Genomic DNA, 26,197 nt, shown 5'->3' with positions numbered 1-26,197 from the left:
ATTATCCTTAGTGTATATAGGTTCTAATAGCCAAGTTAAACAACATAAGGTTAACTTAGGTAGGTTAAATATTAAGTGATCATGTGTTTTTTCTTTATTCAATAATTTTTGCAAGGAACGGTATAATTGCTTGTAGAATGTAAGCTAATTGATATGTACGAAAACTAAAGTCTTATTCATTTACAGATGGTGCTGATTTGAGCTCAAACATCACTTTCATAAATCATCGTTCACCTACATCATTTAAATTTCATATGTCATCATGTGTAAAACGCTTTATTCGCACATAAGTGGTATCGTAACCTCAATGAGCAAAAGCAAATTAATTAAAGACATGATCAAGTTAGCATGCTCTTCTAGCGTATAAAGTTTCCAAACTTTCAAAATCAGTTCGTTTGAAAAAGAAAACATATATTGTAAAATATAATATTCGGCATAAGCGTTGATATAGTGACATTTAACAAGATCATTATTTGTGTATTAAATGTATCAGTAATATAATGAAATTCACTTTGAATTAAATCTTATTTGAGGCATGCAGATATGGAAGTATAAAGGCATGGTAGAAGTTTAAAAAGTACTTAGTACTAAAAGGGACAATCGCATATAATTTACACACGAGGATTGCCATGGCGTTGCTTTGAGTAGAGCAATTTATAGGGAGGGAAAATAAAGTGTGTTTCCTCAGTTATGCCATCCAACTGAGCAGAAAACTATCGTGTATGATAACGTCTGTCCGTCCTTCTGGTAGTACTGCTTTATAAGCAACAGTCTTGACACGTGTATTTGTTATTTATTGTTTCGGTAGCAGTAGCATTCAAGATCTCACACCCCATCCGGCGAGCTAAGCAACGCAACCTGACCTGTCAAGCAAGAAACGCACACTCATAAGAATAGATCATGAATAAGTGAAAGAGCCATAGGTATCACCCATAAATCAGTGCACTATTCTAGCCGCCTATTCATGGCTCGTAAACAAAGTAGACGCTTGCAGCAGACAACTGGTAAATTCGCAAATGAAATAGAAGTATCTAAGGTAAAGGCAAAAGGATCGGACACTGAGAAGGAACTAGAATTGCTGCTTTTAAGAAATTCGAGAAAAATTCTGACACAGCATCAGATAAGTCCAAATATAAGTGTTGGAACTGTGATCAAATGGATCACTGGTTATATGACTGTCCGTCTGAAACAAGGATTCTTTTCTGTTACCATTGTGGAGAGAAAAATGTAACCTCGATTACTTGTTCTAAGCATTCGGGAAACAATTATCCGAACGAGTGTTTAAAGGGGTTAACTCGTTCGAGAAAGAAACCCCTATCAAACAATTAAATGAGCCTAAACTGAAAAAATGAGTGAAGTTAATTTAAATGAATTACATACATAACGTTTAGAACAACTTAAGTGTAAGTTAAGTCTAAGAAAGATATCATCTAAAATATTGATATGTAGAGAAAGATATAAAAATAGAAGGAATTAACGAAAAGAATTAGAAACTATTATTTACAGCAAGATTAATGATAATAGACCCTATGCAAAAATTCAGTTATGAGATGAAGAAATATATGGCCTTTTAGACTCAGGTGCATCAGTTAGTGTATTAGGAAAGAATTGTTTGGAGAGAATTGACAAGATGCGCTAATCAACTAAAGAATTAAACTGTTCAGTTAAAACTGCCGATGGTAAATTACAAGACATATTGGGAACGGTAGAAATATTGATTTCTTATATTGGATTAGAGAAAACAATTTTATTTTATTTAGTACCCAGTCTAAAACAAGAAGTTTATTTAGGAGTTAATTTTTGGAAAGAGTTTGATAAAGCTCCGAAATTGATTTCGGCATTAGAAATGCAACCGGAAAAAGTTCCAATGATTGAAAGCAAATTGTTGTCGAATACTCAAACTAGACAACTTAAGGAAGTTATTGAAGAATTTCCATCATTTACTAAATAAGGATTGATACAGGGACATCAGAGCCATTTATGCTCAAGCACTATCCTTTGTCACCACCCAAACAGAAAGAAGTTTATTCAGAATTAGATCGTATGTTAGCTTTGGGAGTAATTGAAGAAAGCCACCCTCCTTGGCGCAGTCCCATGGTATTAGTTAGAAAACCAGGAAAGGTCAGGCTGTGTATGGGTTCTCGTCGCTTAAACTCTATTACAAAGAAAGATGCATATCCACTGCCGCACATCAACGGATTACTTAGCCGATTGCAAGATACGTACTTCATTTCGGATATAGATCTGAAGGATGATGGCAAATACCGTTGGATGAGGGATCGAGAGAAAAAACGGCTTTCGCTATTCCAGGAAGACCTTTATACCAATTCACTGTTATGCCATTCGGCTTGTGTAATTCGGCACAAAGAATGAGTAGATTAATGGATAAGGTAATACCAGGAACTCTGAGAGAAAAAGTTGTTATGTATCTTGATGATTTGCTAGTATGCAATTCTGAATTTGATAGTCACCTTAAAACTCAAAGACAAGTAGCAGATTGTTTGAAAAATGCACAATTAACTATAAATGTCGAGAAGAGTATATTTTGTGAACTTAGGTTATATTGTGGGTCAAGGAACATTGAAAACTGACCGTGAGAAAGTAGAGGATATTATAGACAGTTTATCCCAAATTATGCTGAGTTAGCAGCCCCGTTAACGGATTTATTTCCGGATTTATTTCTGGAGGCAAGAGAGGCAGTTGCAAATCTTAAGCAAGCATTGATAACAGCCCCAGTGTTGGTAGAACTAGATTTTGGTAAAGAGTTCAACATTCAATGTGACGCTTCGCGATCAGGAGTACGTGGCGTTTTAACACAATGCGATTCAACGGCCAAGAACACCCTATAGCTTACGTTTTTTCAGAAATTAAAGAGTCTAGTTCAAAGTGATAACTGCTCATGCCAGTCTTAAATGGCTTATGACTCAAAAAGATGTAACAGGAAGACTAGGCAGATGGAGCTTAAAATTGCAACAGTATGATTTCAAAATTGAGTACCGTAAAGGCGCACTTAATGTAGTGCCCGATACTCTGTCAAGGGGATATTTAGATTGTTTAGATGCACCACAGTTCATGTCAGAAATTGATTTGGAACATCCCAGTTCACTTTCAGTTTCAATCATCAGTGTATGACGAATTAAGAACGCTAGTTAGTAAAAATACCAATTCGCTGCCAGATACTTGTGTTTCGGGCAAGTTCGTATACCAAAAGGTTCAATTTCGAAAAGGCGAATTTGAAGATGAAGACAGCTTATGACGATTGTGGCTACCGAGTTACGATCTCAAGTTATTGCTAGTAATCAAAAGGACTCATCGTGTCATGTCATACGTACAGGTTTATATTATCCTCAAGCAAATGTCAGTGAGAGAGTAAATAGAGAAATTTTAGTTAAACTAAGAATACTGCTTAAGGAAAAAAACGATCAGAGGGATAAGCATTTGTCAGAAATTTGTAGTGTCTCGCGTAGTGATTATCGCACCTCATTAAAATGTACTCCATATTTTAGCCTGCTTGGTCAGCCTATGTGTCAACCTGTCGTGTCAAGCGTGTCAAGAAACGAACACTCACAAGAATAGATCATGAATAAGTGAAAGAGCAATAGGTACCACGCATAAATCAGTGCACTTTTCTAGCCGCCTACAGCCACCAACGTACAATACCATTTAGTAAACCGGTCATTTTCGGTAGTACGCGATGGAGTTAAGTCAAACATGAAGGAAATCGGGGCTGGCGTTCCTCAAGGGAGTGTGCTGGGGCCCATGCTCTACACCCTCTTTACCTACGACATGCCCACTGGCTCTACAATTGCAGCAATATCTTCACAAATTTGAAAGGTGGGCCAAGCGTTGGAATATTGGCATTAATTTAAATAAATGCGCCAATGTGGCCTATGCGTTACGGAGGGATATATGTCCGGTAGTATTCTTGCGCGGTCAATTCGTGACGCACCACAATAGCTACAAGTACTTAGGGGCGCAATTAGACTGGCGCTTGAATTTTAAGAAAAAAATCACAAGTGTTTCAGTAACCCTGAAGAACAGATTGGGAAAACTAAGACGGCTTCTGAACTGTAGAAATGCGCTATCTTTGAAAAATAAAGTAACAATTTATAAATCCCTCATAGCTCCCGCCTGGCGTTATGGCATTCAGGGTATATTCATAAAGGGTATACCCTTATACCCTTTTTTAATGGATTCAGGGTATAAAAAGGACATTATTTTTATGGTCATATCTTGGGATCTCTCAAGGATCTCGGAAGGATATACCTTTTTGAGCTTGTAAAAATTTATAGCCTAATTTGTGTACAGCCAAATGTTCTTATAACTTGGCTCCTTGGAGGATGTTCGTCCTTATTTTTGTCACATTCTGGATTGGCAGGATAAGGACTATCGGTTGGCTAAAGAACATCGTGATCGACCTTGAAACGTCCAAGTCACGAAGGATTTTGCAATTAATATCCTTTTTAGATAAATACCCATAACATAAAAAAAAATACGGATTTTATCTTATATATCGTTTTTATTTCACGTTTTATTTGCTTGCTTTTGACGATTTCATTGTTAAAGAGCAATTGTTGTTGTTGCTGTAACTATTTTGTAAAGTTTATATGATAATTTAATGCTAGCTTTTTGTTTTTATAACTTGACGCGGTAATCCTTAATATTTGTATAATTATTATAATTGTAAATCATTATTATTATTATTATGATCAGTACTGCAAAAGTTGATAAATCGCTTAATATGCTCAATTATATATGTATATGTATATGTGTGTGTGTTCACATCGACTGTATCCCGGTTTTGTAATTCCATTTATTTATGTTGTTTTAACAAACTCAAGAATCGTATATGCGTGTGTGCTTTTAAATACAATACAATTACAATTACAGTTATTCAATATATATTTGATTTATTTATACGTATGTTTATATAGATATCGTTTATATAATGTGAACTCTAAACGCTAGCGAATTCCCAGTTCTTCCTGGGCTTTCCTTTCCAATTGCTGTTCGTTTTGCCCTTTCTTTCTCCGGCTTTGTTGGCTATTTCATTCAAGTTTGCACAGCTTGCAGAAGAATTGCTTAAGCGCGGTTTGTTAGATACATAAGTGTATGTTCTTTTAATTTTATAATTATAATTATGCATATTTCTATATATATTATATATAAATGTTTTATTAATAAATTTAAATTTCAAGGGTGGGCGTTCTTTTTATTATTTATACGTTTATTTTGCTTTGAATTCATTTCGTTTCTACATATGTATATATAAGTTTTGAGGGGAAATCAAACTAAATTGCCGCACTATCAGATTGCCACAGTGATATATAGCATATATATGTGTACGTATAGCATAAATAAGCGTTTCCATTTGAATGCTTATAGAGAATATACACATAAAATAAAAACATTCGAAGCGCCCGCAACATAACAAAAACTTAATAGCATAATTTCGATTGATTAATTCAAAAATTTGAACAAACCCGATATCCAAATATCTTCAAACTAAACAAATTTAGGTGGAACGAAACGAAAACTCGATTTTCCATTTTTCATGTTTGTAAACAACAATTTGTTTCGTTTTCTTGCAATTTATGCGCTTTACTAATTAATTTATTTAATAGCATTTTAATTGTTGGCCTTTTTGTTTAGTCTGTTTAGTGGATGTGTGTGCGTGTGTGAATGCAACCACTTGTGCAGAAAGGAGGCGTGTGTGTGTGTGTGTGTGGGGGGGGGATGTGAGTGGTTTTAACAACAGGCTGCACACACGCAAAAGTGAAGCCAGTGTCTCCTTTTTTTTTTGTTACATTTTCATTGTTTTTTGCAAATTTGAGAATATTACAAAATATATATAATATATATATGATATATCGAAATTTGGCCATTTGTAGAGTGTGTGTGTGTGTGTGTACTTGGATGTGCGAGTGTGTAAAAGAGAAAGAGAGAAATTGCAGAGGTGCGCAAACATTTGAAGGTCGTTTTTGTTGTTGTTTGGGTCCGGTTACTGCAGTGTTTCACAGAGATACTATCATCAGATACTATCATCAGATACTACAGATAGATAGTACTATATATATAGTGTAATCGTGTGTGTGTGTGTGTGTGTGTATATAACGTTTCGTTTAGTTAATATTTGCTTTTGTCGTTCTTTTTAAGACAGATGGAAGGACATGCTGCCCTCGTTGGCAGCCACTTTCAGCTTCTGTCGCATCACATCACGACTGGAATAGTCCGGCAACTTGAGATAGTTGACACAGGTCATCACAGATGGTAGATAATCATTGGGATTCTGATTCCCATCCAAGGTCTTGCGCACAATGGTCAGCGGCGGGGTCAGCGACTTGAAGCCGCCAGTTGGCAAACGAGGCGAACCTGTCACAAACTGTAGGAACGCTCGCTGCTCATCACGATTGTAGGAGACGAGAATCTCGTATAGAAATTGAATGGCTTGCGATTCCTGATGGAAGCCATGATCGGTGCGGCAGCTGTCCTGCAGCATCTTGAGATCCCAGCGCTGATGCTGTTCGCTGCCCGAGCCGCAAAACACGCACTCCAACTCCTCCGGATAAAACATGCGCAGGCGTTGTATCGGAAAAATGGAGTCAAAGCCTGCAACAAGACATGCGAATATAGAAGGGGGCTTTTGGGTATGTGTATTAGAGATTATATTCATACCCTCGCGCAGCGCCTCGAACTGCTTCTGGACTCCCTCGACGAGGAACCAGTAGGTGACCAGCGAGATGTACTGATGCAAGTTGTGCACGGTTACGGGCGTATCGCGTCCGCCGCGACACAGCTCAATATTGGCATGTCCGGGCAATACAAAGTCCAGGCCCAAGTCGGCAATGGGGCAGCCATCCAAATCCAGTTGCTCCATCTGCAGAAGGCGAAAAATATATACGTTTGGTTTATTGCGATTGTTGCCAGAGAATTGACGGATGCTCACCTTTTCCTTCTTCTCCATGGCATCCAGATTGGCATCCGTTTGGATATCCTCGCGCTGGCGCACCACATCCTGTAGACGCACCAGCGTGCTCTGCACCTCGGGCGCCACGCGCATCAAATCGGACAGTCCAATTGAGAGCTCCTCGCTGACCAGCCAGCGATAGAAGGGCAGAGAGAATGGCAAATCCAACTGAAGGAGCACAAAGTATATTTTATTATATTTTTTTATATGATACTGGAGAGGGTTAGGCGCCGGGTAATAGCCGGTTGACTTACCATGCGACTGTCCATAACCGCCTTGGCCATAAACTTGCCCAGGAACTTGAACTTGGACTTGGCCTTGGTCATTTGTGGCAGTTTGGACGATTTGCCCAGCGGCAATGGGAACAGGCCGTGCGCCGTGTGCACATAGCTGATGGTGGATGCAGTCTGTATTGTTGTTGTTGTTGCTGTGACCGTTCCAGCTGCTGTTGTAGTTGTCGTCGTCATCGTCTGCTGCTCGAGCACTTGGGGGGAGTTGTTGGCGCCACCCTCAGTGGCGGCCATATCACTAAACTGCTGTGCGATGATCATGTTTAAAGCGTTATCATTCGAGCTGGAGGAGCTGTGCTCCGCCAGCAACTGTTGCTGCTGCTGATGGCGCAGCGCATTGCTGCGACTGCTGCTGCGAGTCAGATGTGCGTTCGTTGTGGTTTGCGAGGCGCTGTTGTTGGTGGTGGTGCTGCTGCTGACGACAGTGGTCAGCACAGTGGTCTCGCTGTTGGGCTCCAGTGCGTCCTCGATGTGCAGCACGGCGCCACTGGATTTGACTACATCTGCTATGTTGGATGAGTTATGGCGATAGCTGTCGCTGCCATTCCACAGGCCCAGATCGGTGCGCTGTAGCTCGGCAGAGACCAGAGCATAGAACTCCAGCGTGGGTCCCAGGCCAGTGCCCACCTGAGAGAGAGGTATAATTAATATAGACGCTCCTATGACCCAGCTGCATCCACCCCCACCAACTCACCTCATTCTCGTACTGGATCTCCAGCAGCGCTTTGGAGTTACCAAAGTCCTGGAGTATGTGCTCGGCCTGCTTGAGTAGCTCGGCGCGTGAAATGGCCCGTTTGCGTCTATCCAGACGCGGCGCCACACGCTCCGACGATTCGGCCGAGTTCAGATCCGGCGTGGTGTCCAGAAGGCGCTGCAGTGCACGATCCCGATCAAAGCTGGTGGCGTAGAACAGTAAATGGCGCGTCTCGAAGGGGAAGAGGAACGGGCAGGCCATGCCAATCTGTGGCAGCCATTGAGGCAGATTGCCCGTCATGATGACCAACGGATCCTGCAGCTGACGATTCGCCTTGGCCGTGATCTTCGGATGCACAAACTCCGCATTGGCAATGATATTCTGACGCACCACACACCCGTAGAGATGCTCCCAGTGGCGATTCAGTGCATAAATGACGCGTAACATGCACAGCGCATCCAGGGAGGCGTCCTGCACGGTGACCACATCCCCGGGCAAGCTACTGCACAGGAATGGCTTCAGCGGCGACAGCACCGGCGGCGCAATACCCTCGTGCCACAGTTCCGTCTTCTTGCGCATGAATTTGCTGCTCGACTTGTGCGACTTCTTGCCGCCGGCAGCAGTTCCGCTCGAGCCGGCCGCCGAATGCGATGAGTTAGAATTGGCAGCGCTGGACGTGCCGCTGCTGCTGCTGTGAGCCAGCTGTTTGTGGGCCTGACTGCCGCTGCTGCTGCTACAGGAGCTGTTGGCACCAGAGCCGCCGGCGGCGAGCAGCTCCTCCTCGACGGGACGATAGTAGATGGTGTGCTGCTGCACCCAAATGCTGCTGTTGCCTGCGGATTTGGATGAGTATCAGCAATTGTTGCCATATCCTTTATTATGTCCCACCCTCCTAGCTGCACACTTACCTAACAGCATCTCGGACTCGTTGTCCGTCTCGTGCTGCTCGTTGACCAGCGGCGAAAACTGTTTGACCGCCTGGTAGACGGTCATGTTGTAGGGCAGCACATGCTCGCCAATGAGAAACTGTAGCTTGTGCTTGAAACCCGACTGAGTCATCACGACGGCGGCGACATTATCGTCCATATCCTCCTCGCTGTCATCGTCTGAGTCGGCGCGTATGCCGCCATATCCGCGCACCACCAGATACCGTTCGATGGCCTGTACCATGGCCAGGGGATCGATTTTGACGGTGCCGCCCTTCCATTGACGCAGATTGCTGCACTGAGGATGACGCTGCAGATTGCACTGTAGCAGAAACAGAACACAATTAGTAGGTGAGGATTAGCTCCGGATTAACTCGAAACTCACCTTCAGCTGATGCGTATTGAAGAAGCGCAGCGCGCTCTGATTGGTGCGCCCGCCGGGTCCGGCCTGGAAGTCGTGCACCTTGACCGGAAACTGTTCCAGCTGAGTGACACAGCCATTCAGCTTGGCCACAAAGGCGCCAAAGGCGAGCGGCTCGATGGCCGGCAGCTGGCCCACATTCTGAAGCAACGGCTCCAGCGGCAGCCCGGCAAAGACGTGCATAAAACTGCGCAGACGCGCATCGCGCTCCACCAGACCCGATTCGCTGGTCATGTAGTTGAGCATGGCCTTGATCAGACCAGAGTGATTCACCTCGAACGGCGAGATGTCGCTCTCCAGCAGTATGGTCTTCAGCTCGAGCAGCGCATCCAGGCAGTCGTGATAGCTGCCATTGAGCTTGAGCAGAATGCTTGACAGACGTTCCAGGACGCTGGTGCTGGCCAGCGATGTGCTTGCCGAGGCAGCCGATGCTGCGCAGTTGGAGCCACCGGCTCCACCAAGCGCTGCTCCGCCCGCGGCACTGTTGCCGGCGTCGCTTTCGCGTGCCTTGCTGCGGCGCGCCTCCTGCTCCGTGTAGCGTTTGACAAAATCGATGGCCTGCTCGCGCACCCATTGGCGGGCGCGCTCCCGATTGGCGGCCGCCATCAGATTGGCATGAGAGATGCTCTTGCTAATGCTGGCCGCCACGGCGGCAGCATTCATGCCTCCGGAACCGGAGCCCGTATAGGTCAGGCCCGACGCGGAGACGCCGCCAGTTGAGGAGCTGCCGCCGCCGCCAGCGCTGCCGCTGCTGCTGTTGGTAGTGTTGCTGCCATCTTTGGTAAGTCCGTGGTGTGATCCGGTGGATTGCTGCTGATGATGATGCGCCGCCTGGCGACCCCAGCGTGCCGGATTTAGCGAGGCCAGAAATGAAGATTTGGTCGAGGAGCTGCTCGTCGTGTTGTTCGTGTTGCCGGCGCTAAAGCGAGACTTGGAATTGCTTGAGCCGGTGCCAGAGCCGGCGCCTGAACCGGAGACAGAGCCAGAACCAGAGCTGGGCGTGCTGCGGCCACCCGTGTTGCTGCCCAGGCCTAGCGAAGGGAGTGGGAGAGAAATTTAATTGGACTGCGAAAATATGTTGAGAAATGGAACACTTACTCGTGGCACGGCTGAGCAGCTCGTGCATGGCGGAACTGGCCGAGCTGGCGGCCGCAGCTGCTGCGGCGGCATCCTCCTGCCTGGATTTGGCGCGTCCGCTGCTCTGGGATTTGCGCTTCGGTGGCGCCTTGCGCTTCAGCATGTCCGTCATTTTATGCTGCAGCGCCGAAGAGGAGCAATTGTTGCTGTTGTTGTTGGCAGCTGCGGCGCTGGTGGAAGCAACGGCCACAGTCATCTGCTGCTGCTGCTGCTGCGGAGTCTGCTGTTGCTGCTGCTGATAGTTGGTGGCGCCCGGTACATTGCTATAGACGATCTGTGTGGGAGGCAACTGATGCTGCTGTGCTGCAGTGTTGGGTAGCAGGTCGAGCGGCGCAGCTGGTTGCTGGAAATTCAGATACTGGCGTGGATCAGCAGTTGCTGTCGCGGCCACAAAGTAGGCAGCGGGCGCTGGCGCCACTGAGCCGGTGGCTCCAGAGGAGCAAGGCGCCGAGCTGCTGTAGTTGTAGCCAGCAGCGACTCCAGTTGCGTCCAAAGCAGCCGCCTGCTGTTGCTGCTGATGTCCATGTGGCTGGTGGTGCGATGGATGCTGCTGCTTGACCACCGCATTGGCGCTGGCAGTGAGCGCGTTCATGGCATGCGAGAAACTCTTCACGCTGTACGATTGATGCTTGGAGCTGCTGGGCGTGGCATTGGCGCTGCTGGAGCCGCCGCCGCCGCCACCACCACCAGTTGGGCCGGCCGAACCGGCGCTCACATTGTCCATAAAGAAGGGATTCACCTGCAGGCTGTTCGCCGAGGCGGGCGCGCTTTGTGATCCGCCAGCATTTGCCGTCGGCGTGGCGCTGGTGCTCAGCGGCTTGGGCGAGGGATTGGCGCATATGGGATTGCTGGGATCGGTTAACTGTGTGAACTGATAGATGACGCCCTCGCGCCGGAAATGCGTACCAAACACATCGGGCAGCTGGCGCATCAGAATCTCAGCCATTTGCAGAGCGCCGACCACGATGCGCAAATCATTGCTGCCCAGCATGCCGGCAATATGGCTGGATACCAGCTGATACTTGAGGACCTGGCGTAGCAGCTCCGGCGTCGCATAGTAGACCATGCGCAGCAGTGCGCGCAGGCATTTATAGCGCACATTGGGACCCGCCGACGAGCTGTACACCTCGTACAGCACGTTAAAGATGTGCTTGATAAAATCGGCGGCCAGACCGCGCTCCTCCTTCAGGCATGCGATCCTGGCGTCCAACGAGGGACGTCGCTTTACCGCCAGATGCGACGAGTTGTTATTGTTGTTGTTGTTGGTGGGAGTAGCTGCTGCTGCTGTGGATGTGGTTGCAACCCCCGCTGCTGCTCCAGTTGTGCTCAAATCCTGCCCACCGGAAACGGCTGCTGTTGCGGTGCCTGGTGCCACATAATTGGGATTGAGTTTGCGCTGGACGGGTCTAGTGGTGCCCGTGTCCTCGTTGATCTGTTGCATGGCATGAAAGTCGACCGTATAGGTGCGTCCCAATGTGCTCAGGCTAATCTCATCTTCGCTGCTCTGGTGCGCTGCCTCAATTAGACGCGAATCGATTGTCGAATAATTGTGCCAGGCTCCGCGATCGTCCCGCCATTGCCACTGCACCTGGTCCTGGGTATTGAGTGTGGGCCGATCTAGTAAAGCGTCCACCGCAAAGATGCCATCCAGTGGCAGGCGTGGCATTAGCTCGCCAATCAAACAGGTCAGCTCGAGCAGTTCAAGCGGCGGACGTGTCACCAGATCCACATGATTGGCACTGGCCTCCGCCGGCTCTGCATTTCCGGTGAGCAGATAGAGCAGCGTGGAGGCTATATCGTTGCGCAGCAGCGATATGGCCAGATCCGGGCAGGCGGCGCACATAAGGCTCAGCATGCGCACCACATTGGTGAAGGTGCCCGTATTGAGTATGGCCGGCGTCACCACCAGCAGCTGCTGGCAGTTCTTGAGCAGATCGGGGCTGGCGATCTGCTGCAGTCGTTTGCCATCGTGTGGGAAACTCTCGACCAGACGCCAGAAGGCAGTGCAAACGCTGTCCACACACTTTTTGTCCTGCTGCGACAACAGTCGGGCCAGCTGGGGCAGACTCTCGGACACGAAATGAAACTCCTCGGCGTGCATGTTCTGGCAGCAATTGGCCGTAATGGACAAGGCGGCACGCTGCGCCACAATCGAGAAGAAGTCCAAATACGTCAGGCAGGCGCTGATCCCGTTCGCCTGCAGAATGGCCTTGTTGTGACGGCGCGAGAGTATCTCGAGTGCGGTTAGACTCTGTTCGGCCACGTCCATGCACTGAATGACCTGTAGTTTCTCCAGAAAGACGGGCACCGCCTCCACGACTGTGCCGGCGGACCGAGGCAGTGCCTCCAGCATGTAGGCCAGAGCGCGGCAGGCATTGTTCATGATATCGAAATTATGCTCCATGCGCAGCAGCTGGATGAGAGCCGGTACAACCTGCTTGACGGGAAAGCCGGCGAGCGTATCCTCATTGCCCATGACCAGCATTTGACACATCTCGATGGCTGCCTGCAGCTGCTGGGATTCATCGTGCGACTGCAGACCTTGCAGCAGCTGATTCGCCTTTGAAGTGCTGCTGTTGCCAATGGTCCGATGCAGGATGTGGGTCATGCGTGGCCCCAACGCCCCAAATAGATGCGGCGGCAGGCCGCGTGCCTCCAGCAGCGCCTGCAGACGTCCCACCTCGCTGTCATCACTTTCGGAATCCGCTGCCGCTGCAGCAGCAGCAGCAGCTGCGGCCGCAGCATTCACAGCAGCAGCAGCACCTGTTGTGGCAGCCGTCGCGCCTGTTGCTGTTGACGATTGGGCAGCGGCGGATGCAGCAGCAGCTGCTGCTGTCGAGGATGTTGTTGTAGTTACATTGTTGCTGCTGCCGCTGGCTGTGGCAATGTTGCCGCTGCCGCCGCCGCCAGCGCTGCTGCTGCTGTTGGCGCCCACTGCGCTGCTAACGTTGACGTTGACTGCGGAGTCGCGTGCGGCGCTCAATGCGGCTGCGACAATGCTGAGATTGGCCGAATTAGTACCTGTGTGCGAGAGAGAGACAAAAATTTGTAATTAACATAAATTGTCTCTGCTGCTGTTGCTGTTAAAGAGGAAACTACTCCAAATGTAAACGTACAGACAAACGAAGTTATAGTGAGAAAGGGAGAAAGAGAGAGGGAGAAGTAAATAGAAAACAAAAATTCAACAAACAAAAAATGTTAGAACTAACATAGCGCTATTTATCAATGGTTAACAGAGTCTTGGCAAACAAAGATATGATCACAGCAGTCAAATGTTAACAGCAGTCAACTGTCAACCGGAATCACCCTGTGTGCCGTGTGTGTGTGTGTGAGAAGTGTAAATTAGGAAATCAAATAAAAAGTGTGTATGTATGTATGCGTGTGTGTCTTTGGTTGTGTGTATGAGTAAGATGCGCGTGTGCTTGTTGTTGTATGGCTGAGTTTTTACCTGACGTCACTTGCTGTCCACCTGCATGCGGCGGTCCATTTGGCGCTTGATGTTGTTGTTGCTGTTGTGCCATCAAACTATATGTTAAAGCATCCGAAGCTGCTGAATTTAAATGTTTTTTTTTGTTTAACAGAGCGCGCGAGCGAGAGAAAGAGAGAGAAATGCAAAGTTATTATAACTGCTTTTTCTTCGTTTCGTTTCGGTTGTTTTTTTTTTTTTTTTTTTTGGCTGGATGGGTGGTGTAGGAAGCAGGGGCAGACACCGCGAGCAAAGCGACGCGCGCGACGGCAGCAGAATGGTTACATAGGGGCAAGGGTGAAGGGTCAATGATGCATATGATTTAAAATTGAACTTTCGATTGTGCACAAAACAGTTATCGATGCCCAAACAAAATAATAAGGATGTTCCGTGTTAATAAAAAAAGAAACTGCTGTTATCGATAGTTTTTTTTCTTATTTTTTTCTGTTAACTGGGCACGTCTGTTTTATGCAGTTAAACTAGATTTGATTGATTGATAACCCAACACCAGTTAATAATTTATGCACCAACACAATTCCGAGACACCGTGACCAAGTATATATACATATATATACACAAACTGTACAAAACGCGGACCACGCCTACACTCTGCCTTAACCTAACCCAAAAGTAGAACGTAAAGTGCTTGCGTGCGTATGTTTGTGGGTTTACAAAAAAAATAGATATACATATGTAGAAAGAGATTGAGGAAAAAAAAATATGGAAAACTGTTTCAAGCAAATGTGATTGATTGATTGATTTGATTGAATTATGATGGTCGCAATCGGAGTCCCGCTTTGCTGGCCGCTCCTCCGCTTTTGCCTCATTCTCCACACTCCAACTCCGAGCTCTTCTCCGTGTCCGTCCACACGACTTACCACTGCTGTGCGTCGCTTTGGGCAGCTGTTGCTGCTGCTGTGGCGGCTGGCTATGATTGCTACGGTAGCTGAACAGAAAACCAGGCTGAACAATTGTGGCACGCTGTTGTTGTTGTTGCTGGTGTTGTAGCGCCTGCTGATGCAGTTGCTGATGTTGCTGCTGTAGAGCCGCGTGTTGCTGCTGTTGTTGTTGTTGCTGACGCACAGCAACAACCACCGTATTGCCGCCCAATTGCTGATGATGATATTGATAATGGCTTGGCGGCGGCTGTGGCTGTGGTGCAGCAGCAGCAGCCGCGTTGCCGGGCGCAACAACAACAGCTGCTGCCAATGGATGTTGCAGATGGTGCTGCTGCTGTTGCTGCTGTGCGGCTGCTGCGGAACTTACACAGGAACCCGTTTTGCCACGTGAACTGCGGCGCAGTGAAGAATGCTGCTGCTGTTGTTGTTGTTGTTGTTGTTGTTGCTGTGCGTAGGCCGTGTGTTGCTGCTGTGCAGCCGTTGGCGGCGGCACAAATGTTGCTGCTGTGTAACGTTGCTGCTGATAGATAATGGGCGGCGGCGGCGCTGTGCGTGGCTGTTGCGTCCCTGTGGAATTATAGTGATGTGGTTGTTGTTGTTGTTGCTGTGGGTGTTGCTGATGCAGATTGAGCACAGCGACAGCAGCAGCTGAACTATGATAATAATGCGGCTGCTGTCGTTGCTGCTGCTGATGGTGATGTTGCTGTTGTTGCTGTTGGTGCTGCTGATGGTGTTGGTGTTGTGGATGATGTTGCTGCTGTGCGGCTGTAAAATATGCTGCCGCTTGATAATGTTGCGCTGCTGCTGGCGCTGTTGGCGTCACAAAGGAAGACAAATGAGCAGTCGCAAACTGATGGGCAGGCAGCAACTGTTGCGGATGTGGCAACGACTGTTGCTGCTGTGCCGGTGCATAGGGCGTTGCCATATGTGTGGCGGCAACTGCTGCTGTTGGTGGCGCGGCTAGCACGCTGTAATCAACAATGCCAACAGCAGCGCTATTGCTGCGTGTTCCACGTGCCGCCCCGTGCCCGTGGCCAGGGGGGGCGGCACGCTGATAGCCGGACGTTGTTGTTGTTGTTATTCCAGTTGCTGTTGCTGCAGCGACTGCGGCTGCTGCTGGCGTTGTTGCCGACGCTGTCGGAAGCGCAGCTGATGATGAATATGTTGCCAGCGTGTTTTTGTTCGCTTTGCTGTTGCTGTTGTTCTGAGTTGTTGTTGTTGTATGTTTGTTGCCGCTGCTGTTGTTGCTGCTGCTGCGTTTTGAGTGTGGCGCACCTTTTGTTGCGGTTGTTGTTGTTGCTTTTGTGTTGTGCGTTTGTTGTCGTTGGGCGGCAAGTAGAGAGGGGGGTAGAGTAGTGGGAGACAACAGTTAAACAGCTTTGATTTTTTTTAGTTTATAGTTTGTTATTTTGCTTGCAGCTACTCTACTACGTTAGTTGTTGTTGTTGTTGTTGCTTTTGGGAAATGGTAAAATGCACAGGCTTATGGATAAGTGGGACAGGTCTGTTGTGTGCTGGAGAAGGGGAGCAGGCGGGTTTGGGACGCTCAGTCGCTGACAATGATGATGTTGCTGCTGCTGCTTGCTGCTGCTGTTGCTGCTGCTGCTGCTCGTCACTAAACTAATTTATTTTGTTGCTGTACGCATATGTATGTATGTTTGTTTATAAGAACACACACGCGCGCGCACACACACACACATACACACGCAAGCTCAAGACACTGCAGCAACATGTTGCTGTTGCTGTTGCTGCTACAGTTGCTGCTGTTCATAAGGCTGTTGCTGCTGTTGCTGCCCCATCGCTTTTCGTTGTTGCTGCACTTTTGTTGTTGCTGCTGCTAATAGCTGTTGTTGTCGTTGTTGTTGTTGGTGGTGCTGCTGCCGCTGCTGCTGCTGCTACTTAAACATTTCTCTTTCTCTCTCTGTCTCCCTTACGCTCTTCTGCCCATATTGCTGCCCTGCTCTGCGACGGCGCCACTGCTTGCGCGTATATATGCCTTCATTATATATGTCTACATGATATATATAATATACTTTTTTTTTTGCTTGCACAAAAACAACAACATCATCATCATCAACAACACAAGGCATCAGCAATGAAATATGTGTTACATATATGTCTATATTTATATGTATATATGTACATATATATATAAATATATATATACACACAGATATTTATATATACAGTAAAATTGTTATATATATATATATATAAATATATATATATATATATATACTCTGGCATTAACACTATTATTTAAATTAATTTGCAACAACAGCAACGTGCAAAATGAAATATCGATAAAGAATAAAAACGGTTTCATTTTTCAACACTGTTTTGGCACCCCACAGAAAACGGTAATAAATAAATAAAAATAAAATGTGTACACACTGGCCACGTACATCACTTAAAAGTTAATGTGTGATGCATAAATAAGTAATTAAAATAAATTGAATAAAAATACAAATAAAATAAATGTGCGGTCGAAATTAATGGGCGTTTTTTCATCGGAATGCGATTTTGTAGTAGATGAGGAACTGAATATTAACTGACGGGTGAACAATGGACAGATATATTTACATATGTTGTTGTATATTTAAATGTAAGCCCTGCTTTCTGACTGATGATAGCACAGCACACAGGGGTTTGCAGGGGTGGAGTTGGGTGTGGGTAGTTGGTTATGAGTCAGCAGGCAAAAGTACGCACACCACAGATCCTAGATAATTATTATGGCTATGAAATACATTCTTGATCAATCAGTAGAAGTGTGGATATAGCCGTTCCGTCTATATTATTCGATGTAATCAAGTTGGTGTTATTTATTCGAGTTATATTGTTTCTGTTGTCGTCAACGACTAGATCGGATCGCTTCTTTACGAAGTCTCCACATAGAGCAATATATACCCTAAATATCAGCAAGGCTAATACTCGGCAAACTGAAGACTTCTTGATTTTATTTTCATAATTCTCTAAATTTTTTTCGATCTAAGCAGCGCGACGTAAAAGTTGCAACTGGATTTTGCTAAAGTGCGTTGCCATTGCGAAAAATATACACGTATATATGTATATATATATATTTTTTTATCAACAAAATAATTAATTTAATACGTATATATATGTGTGTATGTACTCTGCATGACGCTGCGCAAAAGGCAGTTGTACAAGAAAATGTTTCAGTTGTTGATAAGAAATTCGCGCACTTGACAAAAACGCCGAGCACGAAATAACTTTTTATTTTTGTATTTCTTAATTTTAAGGTGTGGTAGAACTGGCCCGTCGTATGTTAATTTGGTGAAAAATATGAGAGAAACAAAGCATTCGGGTTTTAATAGAAAGAGCACAATAGATAAACATAAAACTACACAGTTTTTAACTATATACAAAACGGAAAATGCAAGCGATTCGTAAAGTCAACCAAAGAGCAAAAAAAGTTATCTACACAAACAAAATGTACAAAATTTTGGGTATATATGTTCAAGATATAACACTGGAATTCACCAACAAGATTATATGGCCTATTTGATACACAATAATAAAAAAAAAAAAGAAAAGAAAAGAAAACAGAAACTTATCACACAATTTATGAAAACAGATGCTCAACTGTATAAACTTTACGCTGCCAAATATTTTCTTGCTTTACAAGGTTACTTTGGACGTTTTATAGCGAGGAGCTGTTGCTCGTAAACAATTGTTATCGATAACTAAAATTTGCGAAGCATGACTGCAAATCGATAAATCGCATTTGAAAAAAACTAGAACTTTGCCTTCAACTGATCAGATCAGTAGGGTGATAAAATTGGGTTTACGGATTCCAATCGGACGAATATTAATAAAAATGTATATACCCTCTTTTTACATATGAACAGAGTATACGTTGAGGCTCTATATTTCTAAGCAATTTCGTTTTGCTCTAATATCAATTTTTCTATTTTTTCTCGTTATAAATTCCAGTTCATATATCTACTGACAATTCGGTTGAATTTTCAAAATTTGACTCATTTGATAATCAACCGATTTTTACACTTAAACCCTTCATAAACCTAATTGTTAAACAAATAACCAACTAATATTTTATAATACAAATTTCAGTTAATTTTAGCCAGAACGTATATATTCGATGGTGTATATATCTTCTTTTTTTTTTTTTTTTTGATAAGTAACAAAAAAAAACTCACCACCAAGTTCACCAATAATATGCTCAGCGAATTCACCCTCTGAGAGCTCGTCTTCTTCCTCGTCGAAATCCTCTTCAAGATCGTCGTCCTCCTCGTCGTCGACGTCCTCCTCTTCGCTGAGTTCGTCCTCTTCGGCAACAATTTGGGCGTCTTCCTCGTACGATGAATCCGCCGAGTTGACTATCTCGTAGAAACCCACCTCCTCCTCTTCGGCTTCCACTTCCTCTTCCTGGTCTTGATCTTCGTCTTCGTCCGGCTCCTGTTCCTGCTCCTGCTCGTCGTCCTCGTCGGCAGAGTTGTTGCCGCTGGCTTCCTCAAAGTGCGCGTTTGCAGCGTCTACGTTGTTCGCCTCCCGCTCGTCTTCTGCGGCTTCGGCTGCTTGTTGTTGCTGCTCCACCAAGCTGCCGTACGGATGCTCGTTGTGCTCCTCGTGCGCGTCGTCCTCGCCGGCAATTTTGTCCGCTGTGGCGTCAATTCTGGCGAGCAGCTGTTGCTGATAGTTGCGTAAGCTTTTGCGGTACTTTGTGTACTTGTTGCTGCTGTTGCTCTTCTTATCCAGACGCTTCACAGCGACGTTGTTGTTGCTGCTGGACTCGTGACGAGCTGCGTCAATGGCGGCAGCGGCTGCTATAACCGCCGAGCTGCTGGCCTGCAGTCGCGCGTTGCTTGTCTCCGCGAATTTGCCAATCAAATCCTCCTGCTGTAGTTGCTGATGTGCTCCAGTTTTTGCCGCTGGCTTGGCGCGCGTATGGCTCACCTTGCGCGTCTTGCGGTAATAGTTGAGCAGGTTGCCCCCGCTGCTGCTGTTGCCGCCGCCGCTGCTTGTGCTGCGTGCTGCTGCGCGGGCAGCTGCTGCTCCACGCTGTGGCGTCGCCCCAATCACGTGCTGGCAGCTGCTCTCACTATACTGCTGGTTGTTGCTGCTTCTGCAGTTGTTGCTGCTGCTGCTGTTGCTGTTGTGGCGCGCTGCGGCAGCGCTGCTGGTGCTAGGCAGCTCTTCGGGCGTGAGTGTCTTGGAGCGCGTGCGCTGGGCCACACAATCGCCGCCAGAGGTCAGACGCGGCGTATTCTGCTGCGAGGCTTCGGCTGATGCAGTTGCTCCGCCTGCTGGCGAGACGACCTCCCCGACAACGGCTGCGACTGCAACTGCAACTGCAGCTGCTACTGTTGGAGGCTGTTGTTGTTGTTGTTGTTGTTGCTGCTGCTGCTGCTGCACTCGACGCTTCTTCAGCGGCGAATTGAGCTCTACGTACTGATCTCCACCGGGCGCAGCTGTAAAGGACATGATGAGCTTTAGTTGCGAGTTTGTGCGTATGTTTTATTTTTGGTTTTGGGGCTTAAAGTTGGGGGGTGGGTGATTGATGGGTGAGGGGGGGTAAAAAACTTGCTTATAAATTTGACGATTCGAGAAACCAAAAAAAAAACTTGGCAAAACTGTTTCTAGTCTTTTTTAGTTTAGAATATTTTTGATTTTTTGAAGGGTGTGGCGCTGCTGCTGCTTATGATCTTTTCAATTTTGAGAAACAAAATAGTATGCTCTACTGAGAAGCAACAACATTCCTCTATCTCTCTCGCTCTCTCTCTCTCTCGATTCCTACGAATTTTGAATTTCAGCACAGAGACTCACAAGTGTTTTGACTTTTTAAGCGCAGATAAGTTTGCGATAAATGCATAACTAGGTATCGATTGGTAATTGGCACGACTAACTATCGACTATCGATGAATATGAATTAAAGTCCGACTTTTCAAAATTACACTGGTCACTCTAAAATATATTTTAACAGTTAGTTTTCTATAGATACACCAAGTTGCGTGTTGCCAACTGCACTTTCCAAATATAGTTTATATAGTTTGTAAAGTAGTCAAGACTAGAGATGGACGTAGTTCGAGATAACAAATACGTTATATTTAGGATTAATCGCACCTATCGATAGATTGGACTCTGCTTGCATTGCTATCGAAACCAATTGGTATATGAGGTATATTTGATTAAATCTATTGACTTTTTGACTTTTTTAGCTTTCGACACGTTTACTTACATTGGCTGTTGTTGCGATGTTGCTGGTTGTTGTTGCTGCTGATGTTGCTGTGGGAGTTGTATTGTTGTTGCTGTTGATGCTGACGCTTCCGACTGCCTGGCGATAAGGACGAATCGTTGGCGTTGTTGTTTGACGAGTTGGCGGTGTTAATGGATGAACGCGAGCTGGTTACGCCCCCAAATGCTGTGGAGCGTCGAGGAACGTCAGCGATAGTTGTCGATTTCTTGCTGTTCTTGCAGTTGCTGCTGCTTGTTGTTGTATTTGTAGTTGCTGTTGTAAGGCTGCGACCCTTGCTCCGCGAACGACGTGCGGGGCCGACAATTACGGTGGATGTGGATGTGGCAGCAGCAGCAGTTGTTGCCGCTGCTATATTTCGTTTCTTGTTGATGTTATTATTGCTTTTGCTATTGTTATTATTATTGTTATAGCTATTGCAACGTCTGTGCGTATTGGCTGTGGCTGTATTTATTGCTGTAGCTATTGCAGTTGTTGTTGTTTTACTACCGTCGTGCTGCCCCTCCGTCAATGCAGAGAGCGTTTGACTTTTAACGGACTCGGCCATAGACGACACTTAACCGCACTGGCATCGAGCACACTTAACATGCCAACTTCACGGAGAATTGTTTGCAATTATAATGTCTTAAATCTAAAATGTTTTGCTAAATATTAAGCAAACCACACTTTTTGTTTGCTTTCTTGTTGATCGATTGCTGCGCCAAGTATAGCAGAACGCCTTGGTACAATTTGTTATAGATCTGTAATATTATTGATTGGTTGATTTTCACACACTTTTACAGTTTTGAGGAATTTTTTTTGTCGAGTTCTGCTTGGTGCGCGGCGTTAACAGTTTATTGCGGGCAGAGCTGAGGAGTTTTGTGCTGTAATTGTAAAAATAAAAGAAAGCACACAATTTATTTAGTAAATTTGAAGTAGACAAGTTTTTTATTATTATCTCTTTTTTCTGCTTTGTATTTGCTGTCGTTTGCACACAAAGCGATTACAGTTGTGTTTTATGGCAATCGATAATATGTTTTATGTTGCCAACTTAACGAAAAAAAAAAAACAAAGCGCGGCGAATTTAAATATACTTGAACGCTGACTTGTTCGCTGAATGCATGGATAGCCAAAGGAGAATTAACGGAAAAGATCATAGGGGTTGTGTGTGTGTGTGCAGGCAATCTTAAATAAGGAACCGGCCGCTGTCACCAAGGGTAGTCAGAGATTTGCTGCCCCTTTCAGACAGGTACACGCATGCATGCAGAAATAATGAAAAAGGCAGCAGGAATGAAAATTGATAAGCAGCCAGCAGCGAGCAGCACAAAAGAATACACCACCATCAACAGCGACCGACACAGACACCATTACAATCACACACTCACTCACTCGCACGGACTGACGCAGTTGAGCACATTTTAACAACATATGTGCGCAGTAAACACACACAAATATGTAAATAAATTAACAGCTGTTTGCAGCAGCAGAAGCAGCAGTCACCAACACGTGCATATGCCCAAGCAAGAGAGCCTGAGTGAGCGAGCGCGCATACGATTGTGAGCGACTTGTTTTGAGTGAAAACTATTTACAGCACACTCACTCACTTACTCGCACAGACAACCACACAGCACATGAGCTTACATAAAGTAAGAGCGCACATGCTGCGCTGTTAATCAGCTGTTCTCGGCCGTTTTGTTTATATTTTGGTTTTCGTAAGCAGCGCTGCGCTTTGCTGTTGGCTGACTGCCCCTTCTTCCTATGTATGTGCGAGCGAGCAGGCAACGAGTTCGGACTCGTTTGTTTGACTTGTCATGCTTGTTTCGCTGCGAGAACGCAGTGCACGATCCCGCAAATACATACGCACGCACACTCACACACGCATACATACGTATAAAAATACAATAAGCACACGCGACGAACAAAAAATAAAAGCAAAACAACTAAAAGGCAATTGTAGCAGCAGCAGCAAAACGTGTTGGCGGCGGCAGCGACGTCAACAGCGCCCTTTGCAACGCCAGCAGCGACGTCGCGTCGTCTTCGCTACACTATAGAAAATAAATGCGTAGTTTGTGCGATGCGTGTGTGTGCGCCCTCATATTTAGCCGTTACATTGCCAGCAACTTAAATCTGACATGAAACCCAACAAACCCAACTGTTAATCAAAAACAAAAAAAAAATCAAATTCAGTTCAAGGCCGCTTTAAATGAAACCAGCAACGCAGTCACCGTCGACATGAAAATTTGTTTGAATTTGTTTTTTTCTTATCTTTTTTTTTCGCCAGTTTTTTCTATCTTGCAAACACAGTTTTTCACACCAAAAAACAACAGACACGAAAAAATAAAAATGTGCGAGGCCGCAAATGGCAGCGCCGTCATGTATGTACATCATACATATAATATGTATGTGTGTGTGTATGTATATGTGTGTGTGTGTATATATATATGTGTATATGTGTGTATGTGTGCGCTGCGAGCATTTTCCTTGCGTGTGGCAACTCAAACATATGGCATGTGGTTTGTCAATGCTGCTGCTTTATCTATCAGCAGCAATTGAAAAATGTAAAGGGCCTCGAGTTGTACATTGTAATTATGTAGAACCAATATATAAATACACATACAGTAAAAGCTCTATGAACGGACAGCTCGTTTGGAGGGTCAAATTAGAACTGTAGCTACTCGCTTAAGCGAGCTTTCGCTTTAGGCCATGTGTATTGTAATTACCTTCTGTCAACCCTGATGGCAAACATAATTGATAAGAATTTTTTCCCACTTACCATATAGCTTTTTCCATACCCCCAACCCCACCAACAGCTACCGCTTACTTTATCTAGGGCGTATTGTATTTTTTATTTGTATAAATCCACACACACACACACACATACTGGTGTAAACTCAGTCGAGCATATGACGCCAGTGAACATAACGGACGGTTAACAGTGTTGCCCCATCAAGTTTTATTATTTATTTTTTCATTTTGTATTTCTTGCTGCTTTTCTATTTTCTATTACGAAACTGCTTTTGTGGCCTACGCACAGCTGAGCAGCAGCCGCAGCAGCGCTCGCCGAGTGTGCGAGCGAGAGCACAAGCTACGAAAGTGGGGTGTGTGTTAGTGGGTTTTGTGTGTGTGTGTGTGTGTGTGTGCAGCAGCAGCGCTTTCTACAGGGTGGAAGGGGAGACAACACAATAATCAAAGGGCCCGTCGTCACTGTGGCAACTTAACCGTAAAGCAAATTGCATTGGAAATTTTTCGTGTCGCGCTGCGACTGCGACGCATCTAAAGCCAGGTTGAAACATTAAAAGAACGCAATAAAGCACTCGAAATTTTTGTATGTACATACATATGTATCTATTTATATGGTAGCCCTGGCAAGCTAAGTGTATGCAACAATTCAGCAGACCTTGCCATTGTTATTGTTGCGGTTGCCAAGCAGTGGAAGGTCTGCGGCAAGAGTCGATATTCGAGTAACGCTTGCTAAAAGTTTTAGTAAGTTTTGTTGAAATATAAAGAATAACTTGTTGCAAGGCGTAAATACATACATACGTCATTGATGGGCACTTACAAAATGCTATACAATTGTAAACGTGCTATATAAGCATTCGCACACTTACACACACGCACACCCTGTAAACTGTTATACACACAAAGGTTCTCTCTCTCTAAATATTACGGACAACTAATAAATTTGCTCCATTACCATAGAGAAAAAGGTTAATACAAGTTTTCTTAAAAGCTACACAAATTTTAATTCAATCTGTTTTTCCTTATTTACTTTTCCTTTAAGCCTGTTTCTGCTTCCTTTGCTGACGACTAACCGTCGATTTACAGTATAAAAAAAAAAAAAAATACGAAAAGGGAGCACGGGCATCGACGCAGACAGCGTCAGCGACGTCAAAGTTGTCGCTTGCCTCGGCCTGTGCATGACAGAGAACGCACGAGGGGCAAACACATGACGACGTTACACTAACACACACACACAGCCCCAATCTTTTACACACAAAGGCATACACACTCAAGCGTATATACGTATACGTGTGTACATAACGCAAGAGAAGCGAAGTCAAAAGAACTGCTAGAAATAAACGAATGCATAAACATTGATTCAGCCAAATTTTGCATAGTTTTAAACTACTACGTAATAAGTTATGAATGTACCTATTTTTTATTATATAAATATGTACTGCACCTTTCCTATACATTATGTACTCGCACACAGGTATATAAAAAAAAAAATAACGTTTGCACGAATCATTTTTCAGCTGTGCACGCACTCAAAGCCAACTCACGACTGACGATGGCATCAGCCGCGACAACGTCAATGGCGACCCCGTGTGAACGAAACGAAACTAGTGAGCGAGCGAGCGAATGAGCGCAAAATGAGTGAGAGTGAGTGCTTCTGGCAAGAACACATTGAAAGCATACATACACATACATACACACACATACACATACAGATATTATACGTTAAATTCAATATTCTTTATATAGCGTTATTTATCAAGTTGAATAAATTGCAATATAAGACAATTTAATATCAATATCTAATTTAAATAGATGAGACAACTGAACCAGTTCACACCAGGCAACAAAAGCACTCAGCAGGCCGTTAAGCAGGTCACTCAACCCTTGTCGCTAAATGGCAATGAGGTCAACAAACCGACTCACGTACTTTTCTTTGCACTTTATAAAAACGCTTCTCTAATACTATTTGAAGTTGGTTTACTTTAAATAAATGAAGATAATATTACAAGAGAAATAAAAACCATTTTCTACACTGCCAACGAAATTTATTTTCACTCAAAATGGCTGCGACTGAGAAGAGAGGGTAGCAGCGCTCTCTGGTGCTTTGGGGTTGAATGTGACTCGCTACTCGCTGAAATTTTTTCCCTTTACCTGTGACTGCGCCCGTTAGAGTGAAATTTGTATTGACCTGATCAGCTGATCGAGAGAGTATTTATGTATGTATATGTGTGCGAGCATTATTCTTGGGCTACACAAACAGCTGTTTATTGCAGTTTAACACACGCACACACACAAGTACGTATAACTTGTGACTAATCTTCTGATAGGGTCTCTGGCTAGTGACCCGCCTACACAAACACACTCACAGACAAGTAGTTTTTTTTTATAAAACGTAATAAAAAGAGCAGCCACGTAGGGCACTCAGTCAGCCAGATAGGGACTGATGAA

At 45.1% G+C, this 26,197-nt stretch overlaps 1 protein-coding gene across 1 annotated transcript; it reads right to left on the bottom strand.

Annotated features, from left to right (window-relative positions):
* Positions 1-8,684: 8,684 nt before the first annotated feature.
* Positions 8,685-20,386, bottom strand: LOC115763886 (E3 ubiquitin-protein ligase TRIP12). The gene is made up of 10 exons (XM_030706663.1): positions 18,978-20,386; positions 13,884-13,982; positions 13,312-13,456; positions 11,739-13,119; positions 10,998-11,657; positions 10,707-10,946; positions 10,397-10,646; positions 9,263-9,963; positions 8,865-9,199; positions 8,685-8,784 (listed from the first exon to the last, which is right to left on the bottom strand). Exons 1-10 carry the CDS (start codon positions 20,260-20,262, stop codon positions 8,685-8,687), a joined length of 5,196 nt encoding a protein of 1,731 aa, XP_030562523.1. The 5' UTR covers positions 20,263-20,386.
* Between the last annotated feature and the right edge of the window lie 5,811 nt (positions 20,387-26,197).

The sequence above is a fragment of the Drosophila novamexicana genome, unplaced genomic scaffold, assembly GCF_003285875.2.
Source record: "Drosophila novamexicana strain 15010-1031.04,08,12 unplaced genomic scaffold, DnovRS2.1 tig00000770-arrow-pilon, whole genome shotgun sequence".
Taxonomy (NCBI): Eukaryota; Metazoa; Arthropoda; class Insecta; order Diptera; family Drosophilidae; genus Drosophila; species Drosophila novamexicana.
The sequence above is the reverse complement of the archived record's forward strand: the minus strand, read 5'-3'. Positions and strand labels throughout refer to the sequence as shown.

Bases quoted from the DNA above. Each gene is read 5' to 3' on its own strand.
- LOC115763886 (XM_030706663.1), bottom strand. From the start codon at position 20,262: ATGTCCTTTACAGCTGCGCCCGGTGGAGATCAGTACGTAGAGCTCAAT. The intron at 13,457-13,883 runs GTAAAAACTCAG...TCTCGCACACAG, and splicing joins TGGACAGCAAGTGACGTCAG to GTACTAATTCGGCCAATCTC. The intron at 11,658-11,738 runs GTTGCAACCACA...CTGGCGGTAAAG, and splicing joins CAACTGGAGCAGCAGCGGGG to CGACGTCCCTCGTTGGACGC.